This window comes from Corylus avellana, chromosome 1, assembly GCF_965113065.1.
Source record: "Corylus avellana chromosome 1, dhCorAvel1.hap1.2, whole genome shotgun sequence".
Classification (NCBI taxonomy): Eukaryota; Viridiplantae; Streptophyta; class Magnoliopsida; order Fagales; family Betulaceae; genus Corylus; species Corylus avellana.
This window is the reverse complement of record NC_142490.1, coordinates 40939867-40960622: the sequence shown is the minus strand read 5'-3', so window position 1 is coordinate 40960622 and position 20756 is coordinate 40939867. Positions and strand designations below refer to the sequence as shown.

The 20756-nt window shown below is 36.5% G+C and overlaps 1 protein-coding gene and 2 pseudogenes across 1 annotated transcript; 2 read left to right on the top strand and 1 right to left on the bottom strand.

The window, feature by feature from the left end:
• The first annotated feature begins 2412 nt into the window (after positions 1 to 2412).
• Positions 2413 to 4714, top strand: LOC132169810 (zinc finger BED domain-containing protein RICESLEEPER 1-like). Its single transcript, XM_088515417.1, has 5 exons — positions 2413 to 2955; positions 3158 to 3717; positions 3808 to 4405; positions 4511 to 4576; positions 4676 to 4714. The coding sequence occupies exons 1-5, from the start codon at positions 2413 to 2415 to the stop codon at positions 4712 to 4714; spliced, it is 1806 nt and encodes a 601-aa protein (XP_088371543.1).
• Positions 4715 to 10798: 6084 nt separating this feature from the next.
• Positions 10799 to 13551, top strand: LOC132169809 (receptor-like protein kinase FERONIA pseudogene; annotated as a pseudogene).
• A 1358-nt stretch (positions 13552 to 14909) lies between these two features.
• On the bottom strand, positions 14910 to 17059 carry LOC148589847 (uncharacterized; annotated as a pseudogene).
• Between the last annotated feature and the right edge of the window lie 3697 nt (positions 17060 to 20756).

Genomic DNA, 20756 nt, shown 5'->3' with positions numbered 1-20756 from the left:
GGTCATAACTTAAATGAAAAATTTAAGTTCATAATCAAAGGTAAAAAAAAATCATGTTCACAAATGAAATCGGATTCACTTAAGTCACGCCGCAGAGAATTACTTTCGGTCCTCTCTTTTCGCACGCAACGCACAGGAAACGAGACTGACACGCCTCTATTATGCAACACTTATTTCCAGTCGTCCATTTTTTGGAGATTAAACGTCAACTGTTAGATTGAGAAAATGGAAGCCAGTTGTAACGCAAGCCTACGCGTGGTAGTTATTTGGTGTTACGATTTGCCTGATGAGCTCACTAATCCAACCGTCTGAAATAAATCAAAAAATCAATCTTAGATTAAACGGTCAAGATGGAATCTTTTGCATATATGGCACCAGATTCACCAACTCACGCACGGGGTGGATAAATTATCCACTTCTCGTTCTTCATGTACGCATGGGAAATAAGCCTTCAATTCTGACTCACATCTTAGCCGTCCATTGTTTTGGGATTAAACTACAGCCGTTGGATCAATGAAGTGGAGGACAGCTGTAAACCACACCCAACGTGAGAGTGATTTGGTGTTCCGCAAGACAGAGTAAGCTACCTATAATCACCTGATCGAACGATTGAAATAATATAAATAAAAGATTCTATATAATCTACGGATTATATTAATGGGTTGCACGGGATTGCAGTAGTCACGGCCGTATTGGATCAAAAAATTTAAAACTTAAAAGTAGGACACGCGGCAGGCTAGGACAAAATCAAAATTTTTGGATTAAATCCAACCGCTCATTAAGAATTTTTGTTTAAACATTTATTAGATCCAACGGCTGGGAATCGTTTTGAGAAAAAAAAAAAAAAACCCCTAAAACTAATTGTCTAATCGTCTGCCTGGGGCTAGGAGATCAAGAGATGAGAGGGAGAGGGACTGAGGGAGAAAGCAATCTCATTCGCAGAATCGCAATGGTCACTGCAGGAACTATAAAGTCACTGCAGTGAGCATTCAATGCAAGTCTCGGCCTTCTCCCATCGTGGTTGAAGAATTGAATGCACGCATTCAATCCTTCTCAACTCCCTCCCAACAACCTGTTTGTTCTAGTTTCCCAATCAAGCCTACCCAGCCGTTGATCAATCATTTCTCCACTACATCTAATGGCTTCTAGCCATTCGTACAATATTTTTGAGGGAAACTCTTGAGGTAACGCGTGAATATCTTCTAGTCTTCCATTTCAAACTAGAAGACTGAGTTTGTGTATACCAGAGACTACCAGAGTACCAGTTGTTCACTGAATCACCTATGCGGCTATGCCGTCCAATCTCGCCGCCAAATCCCCATTTTTTTTTTTTTTTGCTTATTTAAGTTATTTGAGTTATTTAATTGATTTCTGATTTTTTTTTTTGTTAACATGTGGTTGTAATGTGGGCCGTGTGCCCTATGTGCTGTGGTGTGGCAGGTTTCTCTTCTCCAAACCCTAGCCCCTAGGCGTAGCATATACCATTCCGATGGCTATTGATCTGACGGTGATGGTCCTAATGGATATGGCACTTGAGTATTGGGCTTCCAGTTCCAGTCTCTTGCTTTGTTTTTTATTCATTCCCATCCCCTTATTGATTCGAGAAAACAAACTTGTTCATTCTTTTGAAGAATGAAGCTGGCAGACTCTGTCACTCTAAGTTATGTTTATCCTAACTCCTAACTTCCTGAATCATACCTTGTTTGGTTTCTTAAATTATTTTCTGATTTGGTTGTGACTTGTTTAGTTAATTTATAATTATAATGTTGTGTGTTTTTATCATTTCAGAGAGGAAGTTGTGCACACTGCCTCCTTGAATTGGTGGGTTGTATACTTGTATTTGCAAAGTACAAACCCTATTGCAACATATTCAGTTGTCTGTCGGAGGCTCAGGTTTTTAACAACTTATGCTAAATTAATAGGAAACCCTAATTAAGTTATGCTATGTTTTTTATCCCCAAGTAGTAATGTATGTTTGTTATATTTTGTTATGTATAAGTATAATGCATTAATGTGCCTAATTAAGCTATGCTTTGAGCCTTTGATTAAGTTTTGTTAAGTTATGCATTTATTCTTAATGTGATGAATTTTTGCCCATCTCATTAATTCATGATCTAAAAAATTTACGCTTTGATTTTTGCTCTCTGATTAATGATGTAAATGTTTGTTATATTTTGTTATGTATAAGTATAATGCATTAATGTGCCTAATTAAGCTATGCTTTGAGCCTTTGATTAAGTTCTGTTAAGTTATGCACACTGCCTATGTTAAAGCAAAAACATAAGTTATTCTGTTATGTATAATGTATTCTGTTAATGTAGTTTCTGTTAATTGATTTTTTATTTTCCATTAATGTATTATGTTATTTTATTTATTGAGTTTTTTTAATTTTACAAATTATTAACAGTTATCATGGATAATACATTTCAACTCAATGATGTTGATTTGGGTGATGATTCACTCACTACCGACCCTACTCCTGGATCTGGTGTGTCTGCTAGCATTGAATGCACACCAGATGAACATGTTAATTTGGTTTCTCCTGTTGTTGTTGAATCTAGGGATGGGGATAGGGATGGGGCTGGGGCTGGGGCTGGGGATGGGGATGGGGTTGGGGCTGAGGGTGGGGATGGGGTTGAAGGTAGGTCAGCTGCCTTCCAAAGGAAGGAAAGGCAAAAGACTTCCAAAGTCTGGAATGACTTTTCTTCTATTACAATAAATGGTGTAAAAAAATCCCAGTGTAATTGGTGTAAGAGGTTGTTTTCTGTGGGGAAATCTAGTACTATCTCCACCCTTAGTAGGCATTTAACTGCTTGTGTGAAGTTTGTGGAGTTGAATAGCCTTAAGAAGCAAAAAACTTTGTCATTTGAACCTAGTGATGGCAATGGTGGTTTAGGGACCTTGACAAACTTTACTTTCAATGAGAAGAAAGTTAGAGAACTTGCTGTCCATATGGTACTTCTACATGAATACCCCTTTAATATGAAGAAGTATGAACTTTTTAACAAGTTTATGAGGGCTTGCACATCATACTGGAAAAAAAATTAGCCGTGCCACTGTAAAAAGTGATTGCATTACCATTTATAACATTGAAAAGAAAAAGTTGAAAACACTTCTAAGTGGGATTGATAGGGTAAACATAACTACTGATATGTAGACCTCCTCCCAAAGGGTTTCATATATGGTGGTTACTTGCCATTTTGTGGATTCTAATTGGCTACTCCAAAAGAGGATTTTAAATTTTTGTAATGTACCTCCTCCACATTCGGGTGTTGTTATTGCTGAAGCCTTAAGAAACAATTTTATTGAATGGGGCATTTTGGATAAAGTACTTACAATAATTGTTGATAATGCAAGTGCTAATGCTGCTGCCATTGACATTTTGAGAGATAATTTTGAGTTGAGGGGTAGTTTTCCTATTGGGGGGCTTATGTTTCATGTTAGGTGCTGTGCTCATATTACCAATTTGTTGGTGCAAGCAGGGCTTTCAGAAATAGGGGACATAATAGATTCTATTAGGCAGGGGATTAAGTATATAGTGGCTTCTGAGAGCCGGTTGAATGTATTTAGTGATATAGCAAAGCATTTGGAATTGGGTTGTAATAAAATTATTTTAGATGTTCCTACCCGATGGAATAACACCTACTTGATGTTGAAGACTGCAATTAGGTTCAAGAAAGTGTTTCCTAGATACCATAGAGTAGAGCAGGCTTTTTTGTGAGTGGTAAGTGCTGAACTGTGGGATAAGGTTGAGAATGTGAATCAAGTTTTAGCTGTTTTCAATGATGTGACCAATGTTGTCTCTAGAAGTGACTACACTACATCAAATCTGTTTCTACCTGAGATGTGGAGAATGAAAGAAATTGTGGATATTAAGGCTGCTGATACGAATGAATATATGAGATTAATGTCAGCTAAGATGAGTGATAAATTTGATAAGTATTGGGGTGAATCTAATATGGTGATGGCCTTAGCTGCTGTGTTGGATCCTAGATATAAAATGAAGTTGATTAGGTTCTGTTTTCCTATCATTTATCCACTTGATATTCATGGTGATAACATAAAGGCTATGTTGAGTACTTTGAAAGAGTTGTTTGAGGTTTATGTTGCTGCCCATAATGCATCTATCATTCAACAACAAGCAGTTGCTGAAGTCAGTGCTGCTACTACTACAATTGCCTCTATTATAGAGGTAGTTTCTGGTGGCAGATCACGGTTTAGGCAACATGTTATAAGCAATGACATCATCCGGCCCATAAAAACTGATTTGGATGTTTATTTTAAAGAAGATGTATTCATTTTTGATAGTGAGAATGGTGAAGATAGTGATGCAAACTTTGACGCTTTGGGATGGTGGAAATCTAATGCCTTAAAGTACCGCATCTTATCTAAGATGGCACGGGATGTATTGGTTGTTCCAATCAATACAGTTACTTCAAAATCATCTTTCAGTGTGGGTGGTAGAGTTATTGAACCCCATTGAGCATCATTATCAATTGATACTGTTCAGATGCTCCTATGTGGTTCAGATTGGGTTAGAGCACTTCATGGCATTAAGAAAAAATCTCGAATACCTGTAAGTTACTTTATGATTCTGTTATTTTATTTATTTCCATTTTCCAAGCTCTTTTTTACTTATAATTTCACCTTATTAACTTTGTGTTTGTGTTTGTAGAAAATGGTGGTGGAAGTGGAATTGCCAAACTTTCCGTGAATGTTGTTTTCTCATTTATATGAGGTTCTGATTTTGTTATTTTATTTATTTCCATTTTCCAAGCTCTTTTTTACTTATAATTTCACCTTATTAACTTCATGTTTGTGTTTGTAGAAAATGGTGGAAGTGGAATTACCAAATTTGCCGTGAATGCTGTTTTCTCATTTTTGTGAGGGATTTTCTGAAAAAACTGAATATGTTTACTGTTTTCATTTACTTATTAAATATGTAATTTGAATGTCACATTATATTTTGATGTTATGTTCTGTATTAATTGTTATACTTTGTTGGCTTTGTTGGAACTTGGAATATTGGACATTTGGATTACTTGTTTTAAGCTTTATTATAAATTATAACATATAACTGTATCTGCATGGAGACTCGGAATTGAGGTAATTTACTTTGTTCACTTTTTCAGTTTCCTTTTGTTGTTTTCAAGTTTATCTACATTGCATATACTGGTTTTTCTTATTTGTAATCTTTATTATAGGTTCATTTTGAGTTTGCTTGTAATCTATTAGCCTATATCATGCATCAACTTGTGTTCATTCTGCCCTCCCATTGTTTTTGCAGTCCTGGTTTTTGAATAATAATTAAAAGCTCCATGTGAAATTTTTAATTACCAAATCTTAAGTGATAATTTTCCATTGACATGTTGCAAGGGAGTTAAAAACATCTAACAATTTTTTATTTTTATTGAATGCAGTGACTGTCTGTGTGGGCCTGTAGCAACTAGGGCTGTGTAATTTTGTTGCATTTTTCTTATTGGTCTAATCTTTTATCTCTTTTTGAATTTAATTATATTAACTTGTTCATGTAACTAATTTTAAATCATTGAATGCAAGTTCTTTATGATTCTGTTATTTTATTTATTTCCATTTTCCAAGCTCTTTTTTACTTATAATTTCACCTTATTAACTTTGTTTTTGTGGTTGGGGAAAAGGTTTGAAGTGGAATTGTCAAATTTGCCATGAATGCTATTTTCTAATTTCTGTCAGGGAATCTGTTTACTGCTTTCCTTTGCTTATTAAATATGTAATTTGAATGTCAACATTATATTTTAGTGTTATGTTCTGTAATAATTGCTATATCTTTGCTAGTTTTGGTGGAACTTGGAATATTGGACATTTGGATAACCTATTTTAATTGTTATACCTTTGCTAGCTTTGTTGGAACTTGGAATATTGGACATTTGGACAACCTGTTTTAATTGTTATACCTTTTCTAGCTTTGTTGGAACTTGGAATATTGGACATTTGGATAATCTGTTTTAATTGTTATACCTTTTCTGCCCTCCCATTGTTTTTGCAGATCTGGTTTTTGAATTTTGAACAATCATTAAAATGTCAATTTGCATAATTTTAAGTGATAATTCTCCCTTGACAACTTGCACGGGAGTTAAAAATATCTAACAATTTTTTTTTTTTCATTGAATGCAGTGACTCTATGGGCCTGTGGCAACTAGGGCTGTGTAATTTAGTTGTATTTTTCTTATTGGTCTAATCTTTTATCTCTTTCTGAATTTGATTATATTAACTTGTTCATGTAACTAATTTTAAATCATTGAATGCAGAGACTCAGAGAGCCAGTTTGTGGCAACTACAAGTCTGCAACTGGGAACCAAAATTGATGTATTTTGTTTTAAGTAATCTTGCTATTTATGTTCATTTTGAATTTGCTTGTAATCTGTATTATAGGTTCATTTTGAGTTTGCTTGTAATCTCTATTATAGGTTCTTTTTTTTTTTTGCTTGTAATCTCTATTATAGGTTCATTTTGAGTTTGCTTGTATACTTTATTTTTGGTTCATTTTAAGTTTGCTTGTAATCTCTATTATAGGTTCATTTTGTGTTTGCTTGTAATCCCTATTTTTGGTTTATTTTCAATTTGCTTGTAATATCTTTTATAGGTTCATTTTCAATTAGCTTGTAATCTCTGTTAAAGGTTCATTTAGAATTTGCTTTGTAATCTCTATTATGTTTATATGTTCATTTCCAATTTGCTTGTAGTTTGTCACATGACTGTTTGCTGAGGTTGATACAATCATACAATTATATTAAATTTTTATGAAGAATTTTGTGTTTTTCTTTACTAAATTGGAATTTTTAGTGATTTTAATCTTCAATTTTTTTTAAACCATTAAACTAGCCTTAAACGGGCCGAGCCACACCTTTTAAGGCTCGTGTGGCCCGTTAACCGGGCTCGGGCTCGAAAAACTGGACCATCCCATGAGCCTTAAACGGATTGAGCCACACATTTAAGGCTCGTGTGGCCCGTTAACCTGGCTCGGGCTCGAAAAGCTGGAAAGAAATCAGCTCCTCATTTTCGAGCTCGAGCCGAGTCGAGCCACTCGAGTACTCGACTCGGCTCGAATTTCTTATTCTAGTGAGCCCAAGCTCGATCCTGAGCCAATGTAGTTTCCAATGAGTCGAGTTTGGGCAATGGTTTTCTAGCTCAGCTCGAGCTCGAGACCGACTCGATTATTTCCCCTCTGTAATGAGCTGACCCAGTAATGGCAAAGCTCGACTCGGCTCGGCTCATTTATAACCCTAGCAATAAGCCAAAAAAGGAATCAATAATTATAAAAAGATGTATCTCATGTAATGGTATTAAGTGAGCAAGCTGCTTGCAAGCGAATTTGGGATCAGCTCGTATAAGTTCGGTTCGTGTTCGACTCGATTATTAAATGAAATATTTTGTGAACACAAATCCTACCTCGAATATTAAACGAAGCAAGTTCGGTTTGACTCGGTTAGGCTCGTGAGCAAGCTCGTATAAACTCGGTTAGGGTCGTGAGTAAGCTCGTATAAACTCGTATATATATATATATATATATATATATATATATATATATATATATAATTCTCAAAATTTTTTAAATCTTAAAATTGCATTTATGTTTAAGCGTTAGAAAATAAAAAATTTTAGACCCTTCATGATCAGAGAGAGAGCAATCATTAAAAATACCCAAATTCAGTTAGAGCAAACCCAAACGAAAATAAGATGAATCAAACATAAACTATTGAGGGAGATTGCGAAAGACAGAAACTATTGAAGAATCAAACAGACCCAAACACTTTGGATCACTGCCTGTTTGGTGAGCGAGAGTGAGAGTGAGAGTGGGAAATGAGAGTTGGGGTGGAAGATGCGCTGTGACTGGTGAGGGAGATTGAGAGAGAGAGAGAGACGTTGAAAAAATATTTTTTTTGTAAGGGGCGTTTTCTCAATGCAGTCTGAATACAACTTGTTAACTTGTCTTACATTACTAAGAAAATATTAATTTCCAAGTTTGCTTATTTATAAAAGGATGCATATCATCTTTCTTCAAAACTAAGTGCCTTGCTGTAGTGACTCAAGCTCCATATTCGGCTAGCCAGGCTAAGCAAATGCTCATATGCAAGCTAACTTCTTGAGCAGTTTAAAAGTACTTAAAATCTAAATTAAAAAATAAAAATAAAAAAAAAATATGAGTGCCAACCTGCGAACTAGCTCGGTTCGACTCAACTTATTATGAGCTCAAGCTTATTTTTTGGCTCGTTTTTGAGCCTAGTTCGAGTTCAAATAAAATCTAAATGAGTCAACCTTAAACAAGGAAAACTCCCTCCGGCTGGACTAGTCTACACCCCTCTCACGGAAAACTCCACTTTTTCTTCTTTTTGAAAGCCACCACTTTTGATTTTGAGCCATGAAATATAGATGTGCAGGACAGACAAAACATGCGGATTCCACGGCTTGATTAATTCAAGTTATTTTTCAACTGATGGGACTTGAAAGAACCACGTAAATACAAGTCCGGTTATGCGGCTGACAAACGTTGGACATGTGTTAAAAAAAATAATAATAAAAAATTTTATTATTGATTTAGTTAAATTTTTAGTTAATATTTAATTTTTAATGTTTCAAACTTATTTTTGAATTTAAAATTAAGGGGAAATTTCAGAAAGCCCCCCTGAACTTCCAGCCAATTTGAAAAACCTCCCATGAATTTCTAAAACTCTCATTTAGGCTCCCTGAACTTTGGTTTTCTCTCACTTTGGACCCTTTTAACATTAAACTACATCGTTTTGTATCCTAAAATTAAACACCTACCCAGTCCAAAACGACGTAGTTTAATGTTAAAAGGGTTCAAAGTGAGAGAAAACCAAAGTTCAAGGGGCCTAAATGAGAGTTTTGAAAATTCAGAGGGGGTTTTTCAAATTGGCTGGAAGTTCAGGGGGGCTTTCTGAAGTTTCCCCTAAAATGAAAATTTATGGGTGAAAGATTAATCCTTTAGAGATCGTATCACTTAAAAAGAATTCGATTATCATAAATTTAGTGCTAATATCTCAAATTTGATATTAATACTTCAAATTTAATGCTAATATTTTAAATTTAAATTTTTCTTTAATATTTCTCTTCTTCGATTAACAAAAAAAAACAAAAGATCATACGTTATTTTAAAAAGAAAAAAAAATCTTAGCTATGTCAAACTTTGATAGATGCTGAAATGACTCCAGACTGCCGAAAATCTCTCTCCCGTAAATACATGGAAGAAACCTAACGAATAACAACAGGAGTTACCTAAAAAAAAAAAAAAAAAAAAGGAACAACAGGAGCGAGAGGCGGCCATAAAAGATCGCACACAGCAAAATTCAACCCAACCAATATTACAGTCCAAATTTCTTCGTTCCCAGGGCCATTCATGCACTGGAATTTTCTCGAATGCACTGTATCCGGTCACGTCGGCGCGTTAGCAGATAGACTTTTTCTACCCGAAGAGAGAGCTTTTTTTTAATAAGTTGAGTTTATTTAGTATATATGTTGTTCTTTTATTATCTTTTCGGGCATTAAATACTTTTTATGATATTGTTCCGAGTTCTTCCGAAGACCGGAAGAAGTAGATAATATATATGGACAAAGGCAATAGCTTGGAGGCTCACTCTCTGCAAATGGACAAAGACAAAATAGTTTGGAGGGGCCCTGTTTAGAATTTTTTTTTTTTTTTTTTTCAATAGCATGGTGGGCCCTGTTTAGAAATTTTTCTTCTTTTCTTTTTTATTTTTTTATTTATTTTTAATTCCTTGTAGGGGCGCGGCCACCTCTAGCTGACATATGGCTCCACCACTAGTTACATGGCAAGTAAGATCAGCGCATTAAGAGCATTCACGTTCGGCTCATTAAAAAAAGAGGTTTGATACGGACACAACACAAATCCAACTCATGGCCAACTTCTCTCCTACGTGTAAACAAAATTTGAATTTTAAACCAAACAAATTATCTTTTTACCCAAATTTTTAGAATTCCAAAATCTTCTCTATCATTTTTTTTTTTTTTTTTTTTTTTTAAATTTTAGCTATCAATTTTTTAAAGTACATATATCCGACTCAACATTTTAACTATCAACTTTTAATATTTTATTTAAAATTTATTATTTTTATTAATTTTTATTCTTTATATAGTTCTACGAGAAAGAGAATGGAGAAATTTAAATGATTTTTAATTAGAGGAGAGACAATAAAATGATTTTTTATTAATAAAATTATACATTGTTGAGTTATAGTGCTCTGTAGCTCATCAGCAAACTTTTGGCTAATTTGTTAAGCGAGATGTGAATGCTCTTTGGTCTTCAACTTGTATATCATACTTGTATATCATAAAAATCTCAACGATGTTGTTGAGATTCTGCTACTAAAAATTAGCATTGGACACAGTCCTGCAAATCTCAAGAGACTTGAAGGGTTTCGCTTCTGCTCATGATCAATAATGTCGTCCACTTGCACGACGATAATAACAGAATAGCAAAAATATCGTATACAGAAAAATCCAATCCAACCAATACTACACGCCAAATTTCTTCGTTCCCAGTACGTACCCCTCATGCACTGCAATTTTCTCGAATGCAGTCACCTCAGCGCGTTCGCAGATGGACTTTTCTGTCCCAAGGGGGAATTTTTTGCCTTTTTGTTTGTTTGTTTATTATATGTTATTCTTTATTATATTTTCTGGCATTGAATACTTTTCATGAATGATACTGTTTTGGATTTCTTCCGGAGAGCTGATCAACAAGTAGATAATATTTCAGTCATCCACTGAAATAAAGCCTTGAACTGTCTTTCTAATCTATCACCTCCTCCTTTTGCCCTCTCTCCAATGGGGAACCGAAGCAGAATACGTCTTTGGACCACCATCTTACCATGTCTTACACCTCACTACGTAGCCTTCTTGCTGTACCACCTGACTAGTACCATCGCCGGTGGCTCGCCGTCTCCTTACACACCGGTCGTTAATATTCCCCTCAACTGTGGCTCATCTGGCAATTCGACTGCATTAGACGGTCGGACCTGGATTGGAGACGTGGATTCAAAATTCTTCCCCATTGAACAATCACAAAACCAGGCCTCTCTAATTGCCAGCGCAGTTCAACAGTCCTCCTCCACCGATAAAGTACCCTATGCTAATGCCCGGCTCTCTCTCTCAGAATTCACATACACATTTCCAGTCACTACGGGCCGTTATTTTTTTCGACTATACTTCTACCCGGCTTCGTACCCCAACTTTGACCGCTCTAAAGCCCTATTCTCTGTCAAAGCTGGGCGTTTTACTCTTCTTAGCAACTTCAACGCTTCACTTACAGCAGATGCCGATCATGATCCCGGGGATACCATAGATAGAGAATACTGTCTACACATCGAGGACGATCAGACGTACTTGAACATAACCTTCACTCCTGACGTTGCAAATGCATATGCTTTTATCAACGGAATAGAAATGTTGTCGAAGCCTCCCAATCTCTATAATAGTCCTTCTGGCAATAAAGAGTTTTCTTTTATCGGCGAGGAGAACAGCACTGCTCTCGAGCTGGTATACAGACTTAATGTTGGAGGCCGCTTCATCTCACCCTCTGAAGACACTGGCATGTTCCGGCGCTGGAGTCAGGACGACGAGTACTACTTGACAGAATATACAAAAGTTTTTAACTCAACTATTGAACTAAACTTTTCAGTGATGCCTGCGTACACTGCACCAGAAGACGTCTATCGGACTGCCCGGACTATGGGGACGGACAATACTATCAACAAGAAATACAATCTCACCTGGGAATTCCCCGTAGATTCTGGGTTCGTCTATGAGGTTAGGCTACACTTCTGCGAGTTTCAACCAGAGGTTACTCAAGTAAACGACAGAAGGTTCCTAATTTTCATAGCAGACAAAACCGCAGAGAAAGCAGCCGACGTGATAAAATGGAGTGGCGGAAATGGTTTTCCGGTATATAAAGACTACGTCATTCCCAAGCTTGGCAAAGAAGGCGATAAGAAAATGAACCTCTCTCTCTCATTAGAAGCAAACCCACAAGACTTGAATTCTTCTTATCGTGATCCAATCTTGAACGGTGTCGAAATATTTAAAGTAAGCTCCTCTAGTGGCAGTCTCGCCGTTGGGCCACCAACACCATCGGAGAATAACATAACAACAATAGTTGCCGTCGTTGGTGGTGGAGTTTCCGGCTTTATTGTGCTGTCCATTGTTGGGTTCTTGATTCTCCGGCAGTGCAAGAGAGTCGAGCACTCTGGATTCAGTGATAGGACGACTTGCTGGGGTCCGTTTTCTTTCTCAACGATCAATTCAACAAAGACTCGCATGTCATCTCAACCATCCGATCAGTGTCGTCACTTTTCATTGGCTAGGATTAGAGCAGCCACCAACAACTTTGACGAAGTTCTCATAATTGGTACTGGGGGTTTTGGTAATGTGTACAAAGGGTATATAAACATTGATGGTGAGGCCAACCCAGTTGCGATCAAGCGGTTGACACCTGGTTCTCAACAAGGGGCCCACGAGTTCGAGACCGAAATCGAGATGCCCTCCCAACTTCGCCACCGCCATCTCGTTTCTCTTATTGGATATTGTAACGATGGCAAGGAGATGATCCTCGTCTATGATTTTATGGCTCGTGGGACCCTCCGTGATCATCTCTTCAACACCACCGATAATCCTCCTCTTTGTTGGAAGCAACGGCTAGAGATTTGTATCGGTGCGGCACGTGGGTTGAACTACCTTCACACAGGCGCGAACCACACAATCATTCATCGTGATGTGAAGACGACAAATATCTTATTGGATGAGAAATGGGAAGCAAAGGTGTCTGATTTCGGATTGTCCAAAATAGGGAAGTCTGAAGCCCACGTCAGCACAGTTGTTAAGGGTACAGTTGGGTATTTAGACCCGGAGTATTACCGGCGTCAACAGTTGTCTCAAAAATCTGATGTATACTCGTTTGGTGTAGTTTTGTGCGAAACATTGTCTGCGAAGCCACCCATAATTCGTACTGGAGAGATGCAAGCAGTCATCCTAGCAGATTGGGCTTCAGAATTGTATCGCAATGGAGAGGTTGATCAGATCGTTGATCCACCGTTGAAGGGTGAAATAGCATCTGAGTGTTTGAAGACATTTGATGAGATTGCAGTTAACTGTTTGCACGATAATGGAAGCAACCGGCCATCAATGAATGATGTGGTGCGGGACCTTGAACTCGCATTGCAGCTACAGGAGAGTGCAGACAAAGATGCCAGGCTTGAGGAGGAAGTTGTCGTGCCCAATGACATGTGTAGTAGTACTGCAATTAGTGACATGTGTAGTAGTACTGCGATTGGTGAACAAGATTTCTCTGAGATTATAAATCTTCAAGGTCGGTGAGAGAAGATGGTAGGTCAATTTTTATGATGTCTTATTGGAGTCATATTGCGAACAATGAAGACTAGGTTTGAAAGCAACTATTGTATGAAAACATCGAATTTTAATGCCATCTTTGAATATCAAGATGTATTTTGTACTAGCCCTAAGTAATAGATACATTGAGTTATTGTGGGACAAAAATACCTAGGATTTTTTTTTTTTTTTTGATATTTGGAAGCCTATTTTAAGACATAGAGGGGTTAGGTTTCTCATCTTCAATGTTAAGTGCACCTCCAACCATTGGGACACACTTTTAACGTGTAAATTTGAAAGGGTGATCTGCTTCTCATCATCATATTCATTTTCTTCAAGCATAAATCATGAAGATGTACGTTTCTTATGATTCTATTAGACTCAATTCATAAAGCATACACTACAAAAATACAATTTTTTCTTGACAATCCATTTATGACGTGTGCAAGCCTCCTGACACGTCACTAAAGTTTAGTGACGTGTCAATTTTGACGTGTATCCAACGTTCTAAATAGCGGTGTCACTAATGGGGATTTTTTGACGTAGCAATAACTGACACGTCAAAAAATTTATTGACGTGTCAATATTGCAACGTCAATAAAGTTATTGACATGTCAATAATTGCCACGTCAATAAATTTTTGACATGGCAATAGTTAACACATCACTAAAAGGTGACGTGTCAAAGTATGACTTGTCATTTTTTGGTGATGTGTTAGACGTTCTAACACGTCACTATTTAGTGATGTGTCAGAACTTGCCACGTCAATAAAATAGGTAATTTATTAATTTTTTTTTTTCACTCCCCATATATACATTTTTTGAATTTTTTCAGGATTATGCCTCAATCTTAGAGTTACCACACCTGATACACAAGTTACATATCTACTACAAAACAACTATCCATAAAAAAAAGTTTCAACACAAATATACAAGTTCCAACGTACACATGCAACACAACACAAATATACAAGTTCCAAGGCAAACAATCCAGTTTCAACAAACAATCAAACTATTTATGTTACCACAAATAGAGATAGTTGGATCTAACTATATATATCAACAAAACAGGAACAATATATATATACAATTTCACTAACTGCCCAATCCAAGTCAACAACATCATCACTGAACGACTTCTCCACATGAGCTGCAAATGACAAAACAAACAATCAGCAAATAACATGATAGAATCTTATCAAGTCCTAAGCATTGAGCAACAAATTGAAGTCCTAAGTTATGATGTTATCAAAAACAATATTGTATAATTTCTCCTATTGTCAAACATTAAAAATGGCGCCTAAACAATAACTCCAACCTAGCTACACTACCAACAATGTGTTACTAACTGAGACTTTTGTGCAGATATAAGTCTAACCGTTAAAATGATTGCTATGGAATATAGTCGTGATAACAGAAGAAAAACAAAAATATAGCATGACCTGATCTGCTCCCGACTAAGGATCTCACAATCACACTAGCTGGGGAGTCTCTGTTTGGAGGAGTCATATGCTAAGTCACCTTGGGCGCAGACCTCAACTGCATCATGGCCTCAAGCTGGCAAAAATGGGCCTCAACCATGGCTTCTTTTGCTGCCATTTGAACATCTTTTTCTTCAATTCGTCTAGCCATCTCTCGTTGTGTAGCCAACATCTAATCCATCTGTGCCCTGTGCTATGCCCTCTTAGCTTCAAGTGCTCTCTCAATCAGTTGTGAGACTGTCAAGTTCTCGGGGTTCTATGACTGTGCTAGGGATGGTGTATAATACAAATGTATGCTGACGCGCATAGGTAGAATATTTGGACCAACCTGTCGAAACCTGCTAGTGTACTCAGGCTTATTTCCGTGCGCCTTGGCGTAGGCGTTGTTCGGTGCCCACCATACCGTCCCTTCGGTCATGCTTGACGATGTTGTAGGATCAGTAGATATTAGTTCCTCCATCCTCTCCTGCATGTTACATTAAAAGTTGGTAAGTCATATAAGTGTTAATCATAAGTAACTTATCACGTACACATAGAGATTAATCAAGACACATAGGTGAGTAGCTTACACATCTCTCCTTAACCTCGTCATTTGGATAGCTACCATTCTTTCTTTTGTGTGTCTTTATGTAGGATTGCGCTTGTGTAGGAGGAGTGCCCTCAGTTACGGTCTGCAGAAAAAAGAAAACATAAACATATGTTTAGATATATATTAAAATGTTTACATCAATATATATATATGGTAAATTACACATATACTTCCTCATGTGTCACCCTGGCAAAGCTCTTCGACCCGGTGTAGTGGGGTGTTTTGTTCAATAATCGCAATCTCTTCATATTCGCAGCATACTCTTACACAATTAACATTCTTAATATATGAGTCCTTACACAATTACAATTAATGAAACTACACAAAAAATAAATATAACTCGTGGCCTACTTGATTCTTCTTATCACACCAATTATCCAACAACATCTCCAAGTCGAAGGGGTCGTGCATGTCGAGCTTTTCTTGCCTGAGTCTCGCCCTCACGATATCAGGTGTATCGTCTGGCTGAATGTCAAGCTCATCTTTTAACATGTGTCTCAAACTCCTCAGCTTAACTCTCATATCTCTGAACGCGTCACGTTTTACGGCCGCAAGATCGCACTCAGGCAGGACGTAGAAGTCCTTCTGCACAAGTTAAAATTTGTATATATATCATTTTTTATATACATATTAACATTAATAAAACATATATTTCATAAATTAGTTGCGTTTGATAAAATAAAATACACATGCTATCATAAATACAATTAAGCATAAGAATTTAAACATACCATCAATGCATCTCATATATTCTCCTTGGTACGCTGCGGTACCTTCGTCCAGTCATCGCGTATCCTAACATAATTCCCGCTCCTTATGATCTTATCGGTCATCGTTCTAAATTTCAATGCGCTAAGTTCTATGGGCTGCGATGCATTATTATACTTGCACACGACCCTTTTCCCTTTAGGGATCCCCCACAACTTGTGCAAGTTAGTAATAGTCAACATTTCAAAACAGGTGCTTCCATCTGGTTTGATACCTAACACATTAATTGTTACCGATGTTAATTATTTGAAATTGAATACTAACTACATAACATATATATACGTATATATTGGTATTTTTAGCATATATACTTACTTATAGTCTAGACCTGGTCAAATTTCAACTTTTGTCCAGCAAGCTCAGCGGGCTGCGAGTCATGCGTGGTACCTATCCCATCATCCATGTCTTTCGAGGCCTGTGTCTCACTATCATCCATACCTGTGCTGCTGTGGGGGAAGAGCCGATCCACATGGCTGGGAGAACACAACCCTAACTCGCTCATCGTTGGCGGTGTAGATGACATAGGCCTGGACTCGTCTGTTCGTATGAAGTGGGCTGATAATGATAGCCTAGCTGGGACAAGCCTGATTGAGTACGGGGCTGGGTCAAGCCTGATGGAGTATGGGGTGGCACAGGCCTGATTGAGTACGGGGCTGGGTCAAGCCTGATGGAGTACAGGGTGGCATAGGGGCCGACGTGCGTAGCTCACCCACAGTGCCTGGAATATCTTCAATATTGAAGATATAGTCCTGTCTCGCAAGGCTCTCCCCTTGTACCAGATCTATAAGTATAGGTCGATACCCTGGTTGTTGCCTAATAAGCATACCCACATCCTGGGTCTCACTATCACTAGGGTTGTACGATCTCGACCTGTGTGCACCCGTAGTCTACCGCATAGTTCCTGATGCCCTCCGTGCTCTTGTCTTCCCCCAAGTACTCATATGATCAACCTATGAAATACGTACCAAGAAACATTGTCACGCACTCAATTAATATTTACAATAACCAAATATGTACCAAAATTTAAAAATAAAATATATATCAGTTACCTAATGTACAAATAAATTTCATGTTTACAGTTAGAAACAATAACCAATATATATATATATAACAACAAACCATCAAACATATAAAGTATATTCAAATTTTTCTTAATCACATACGCTTCGGTTGGTGGAAAGTCAGGTCGGACGTATTCGAAGTCATCCTGATGATTATGATCATGATTACTGATCAATAGTAGCGGCTCAGTCTCGTGATAGTTGACACATTCATCATGAGGCCCTTGACCCTGCAACAGGATCCCGTACAGGCTTCTCACCGTGATAATACTAGTCTTTGTATGTAGTCATTATTCCTTTACACCCTGTCAAGTGGTGGAGTATGAAACCCGATGGGTGGCGCTGGTTATTTTGACACGCCTTGCAGGGGCAGTAAATTTTTTCATCAGGGATTGTAAAGTTCCTAACTGTGAATTCCATAAACGATCTATAACTATCTCTGTATTCCCTCGTACCTCTAGACTTTGTCATCCAACTCTTGTCCATAGTTTTAGCGATTGGAACCCTAATTGAATAAAATAAATCTAGGTTAGTTAGTTAGTTTTTTTTTTTAGTGTATTTCTTTAATTACATCATTTCTTCTTTTCTTTTTTTTTTTTTTTTAATAACAAATAAACATATACCTTTAGTTTTAATTATAACATTTACATAATCTAAATTTGTAAAACCTAAACAAAATTAAGGTTCAAATTTAAATGCATTTGTTATATATGGGGACCCTAGATAAAATAGATCTAGCTAGCTAGGTTATTTGTTGTAGTAGTTGTTGTTGTTGTTTTTTTTTTTTTTTTTTTAATTTTATTTTTTATAACATTTACATAATCTAAATTTGCAAAACCTAAACAAAATTAAGGTCCAAATTTAAATGCATTTGTTATATACATGGAGACCCTAGATAAAATAAATCCAGCTAGCTAGGTTATTTGTTTTCTTTTGTTATTTTTATTTATTTTTTTAAATATATACACCTGATCAAGAAAGGAGATATATAGACGGAGAGAGGCCGGAGTACCGCCGGAGGGAGAGCGCATGACGGCCGGTGAGAGAGAGAACTAGTGAGAGAGAGCGAGTGAGAGGGATCGAGAGTGAGCTAGTAAGGGAGAGAATAAGTGAGAAGGTGAGCGAGTGAGAGAATGAGTGTGAGTTGACGGAGATAGAGACAGCAAGTTGCCGGCCGGCGGGGAAAAAAAAGGGGGGGAGAGAGAAGGCTGTGGGTGAGCGGGAGGAGAAAGAAAGAGAGGAGGGAAAAAAGGAAAGAACAAAAGAAGACGGGGCAGCTGGCTTTTGCACCTTCCCAATGAAGTTTCTTGATGTGTCTACAGGGAACACGTCAAGAAAAAAAAGTGGGAATTATTATAAGAGAAAAAAGTACTTTTTTATATTTTTATAAATACAATATATCATTTTTTTCTTTTATATTTTTTATAAATACAATATACTTAAGACTAAGAGAACAAATAAATTAATATTCTAGATTGTTAATAATTAAATAATTTTTTTTTTTTTTTGATAGCGCTCATTCCACTCACCAAGAATCAGAGCTGAGTTTCCAGGCATTTCCACTGTGGGATCAATGAACAATCCAGATAAGTCAAGGACTCCCTGGACTAGAGTGGTGCACAACCAGAGGTCAAGTTTGATGGCGGCTACAACACCCTCGCACTTCTTCAAATTGGTAATGCTTGTTAAAATTATCTCTAAATAATGTTTACTAAACATGTTTAGTAAACATTATTTACATATTTTTTATAAATAATGTACAGCTATTTATATATGTATGGTTTTCACAAAGAGTTTAATAAAATTATATACAAACTAGAGATGTTAATACATAATAATAAAATTTCATATTTTACTTTGCTTTTTCTTTACTATATATATGTATACAACTTCACATCTCATATTATGTAGTAAAACAGTCCCATATTATGAAGTAGTAAAACAGTTTATAACATGATAATGGAAACAACAATTTAAATCATAAACAATAGGGATCATATCTCATGCATACCTAATTTGTATGGAAATAGCTCTGAAACCCTATTATATAACAATCTCAAAATAATAATACTATCACTTGCATATATGCATGCAAGTGATAACCATATGTGATAACCATATGGTTATCACAATATCGCCAATTAATGTACCTATAGTATAACTATACATACATAATATATAACATTCCATGAGCATCATTAGGACACTTTAATGATTGTAACATACCACTTATAAAAAAAAAATTTATTGCAACATATCCGCGTACGAATTCATAATCTTGTAAAGAGAATCATATTTATATATTAATAATTCCATTATTGACGTGTGAAATAATGACACGTCAATAATTTTTGACGTGTCATTTTAACATGTAAATAAAAGGTGACGTGTCAAAATGGCACGTCAAAAATTTTTGACGTTATTTTAACACGTCACCTTTTGTTGACGTGTTATTTTAACACGTCACCTTTTGTTGACGTGTCATTTTAACACGTCAACAAATTATTGACATGTCGAAATGACACATCAATAAATAGTGACGTGGCATAATTTGCCACGTCACTAATGGATATAATTTAATTTTTTTTTAAAAAAAATTAAATTGAATTTAAATTTAGCAACGTGGCAATCTTTGACACGTTGCTATTATTGACGTGTGGAATTTGCCACGTCTTTATTGACGTGTGGAATTAGTGACGTGCCCCCCCCCCCCCCCCCCCCCCCAACAACAAAAAGGGTTACTGTAGACACGTCAAAAAATCCCTTTTTTTTTTTTTTTTTTTGTAGTGATAGATTATCAAAGATCTACTAGTGGTTAATAATCATCATAAAATATATGATCATTAATTTGGACTATTCTTTTTAAATGAATGGTCTAAAATGCCACACATAGGAGAGAAAGATGTAACTTGCATGTATGCAACCTGCAAAGGTGGCTATTGGGGTGATTGAACCACTGTAGTGGCCTACGCGAGTGATTTAGCCACCCTTAATAAACTTTCTTTTGACTTACACTCGGTGCAATTGACAATTTTTTCTCTCTTACATGTTGCTTTTGGACGGTTCATTTAAAAAATGAATAGTTCAAATTAAACCTATTGCATCGTATCAATACTTTAAGTATTGCATTATCTCGAACGTGACCTAAACAAATGCCCTATATTTCCCAATCAAGACATTTATGGAACTATCAATCATCAAAGCAAGCTTGATTGAATAATGAGCAGTTAATTATCACATTTAATCATATATTGTGTTAAGTATTGTTGAAGCTTGTAATGACTTGTGACAGACAAAGTGATTCATTATTTTCACTCACAACATTAGACGATTGCAAATTAGCAATTGTCTGTAATCTGAATAAAAGGAACTGATCCAAAGAAAAATAATTGCCACAATTAAGGATAATAGGATACACTTTCTTTTTTTTGGAAAGCCCACATACCCCTCTCAAACTACT

Coding starts and splice junctions, on each gene's coding strand:
- LOC132169810 (XM_088515417.1), top strand. CDS start 2,413: ATGGATAATACATTTCAACTCAATGATGTTGATTTGGGTGATGATTCA. Junction 2,956..3,157: donor GAGAACTTGCTGTCCATATG/GTACTTCTACAT, acceptor ACTGATATGTAG/ACCTCCTCCCAAAGGGTTTC. Junction 3,718..3,807: donor AGAGTAGAGCAGGCTTTTTT/GTGAGTGGTAAG, acceptor TGTTGTCTCTAG/AAGTGACTACACTACATCAA.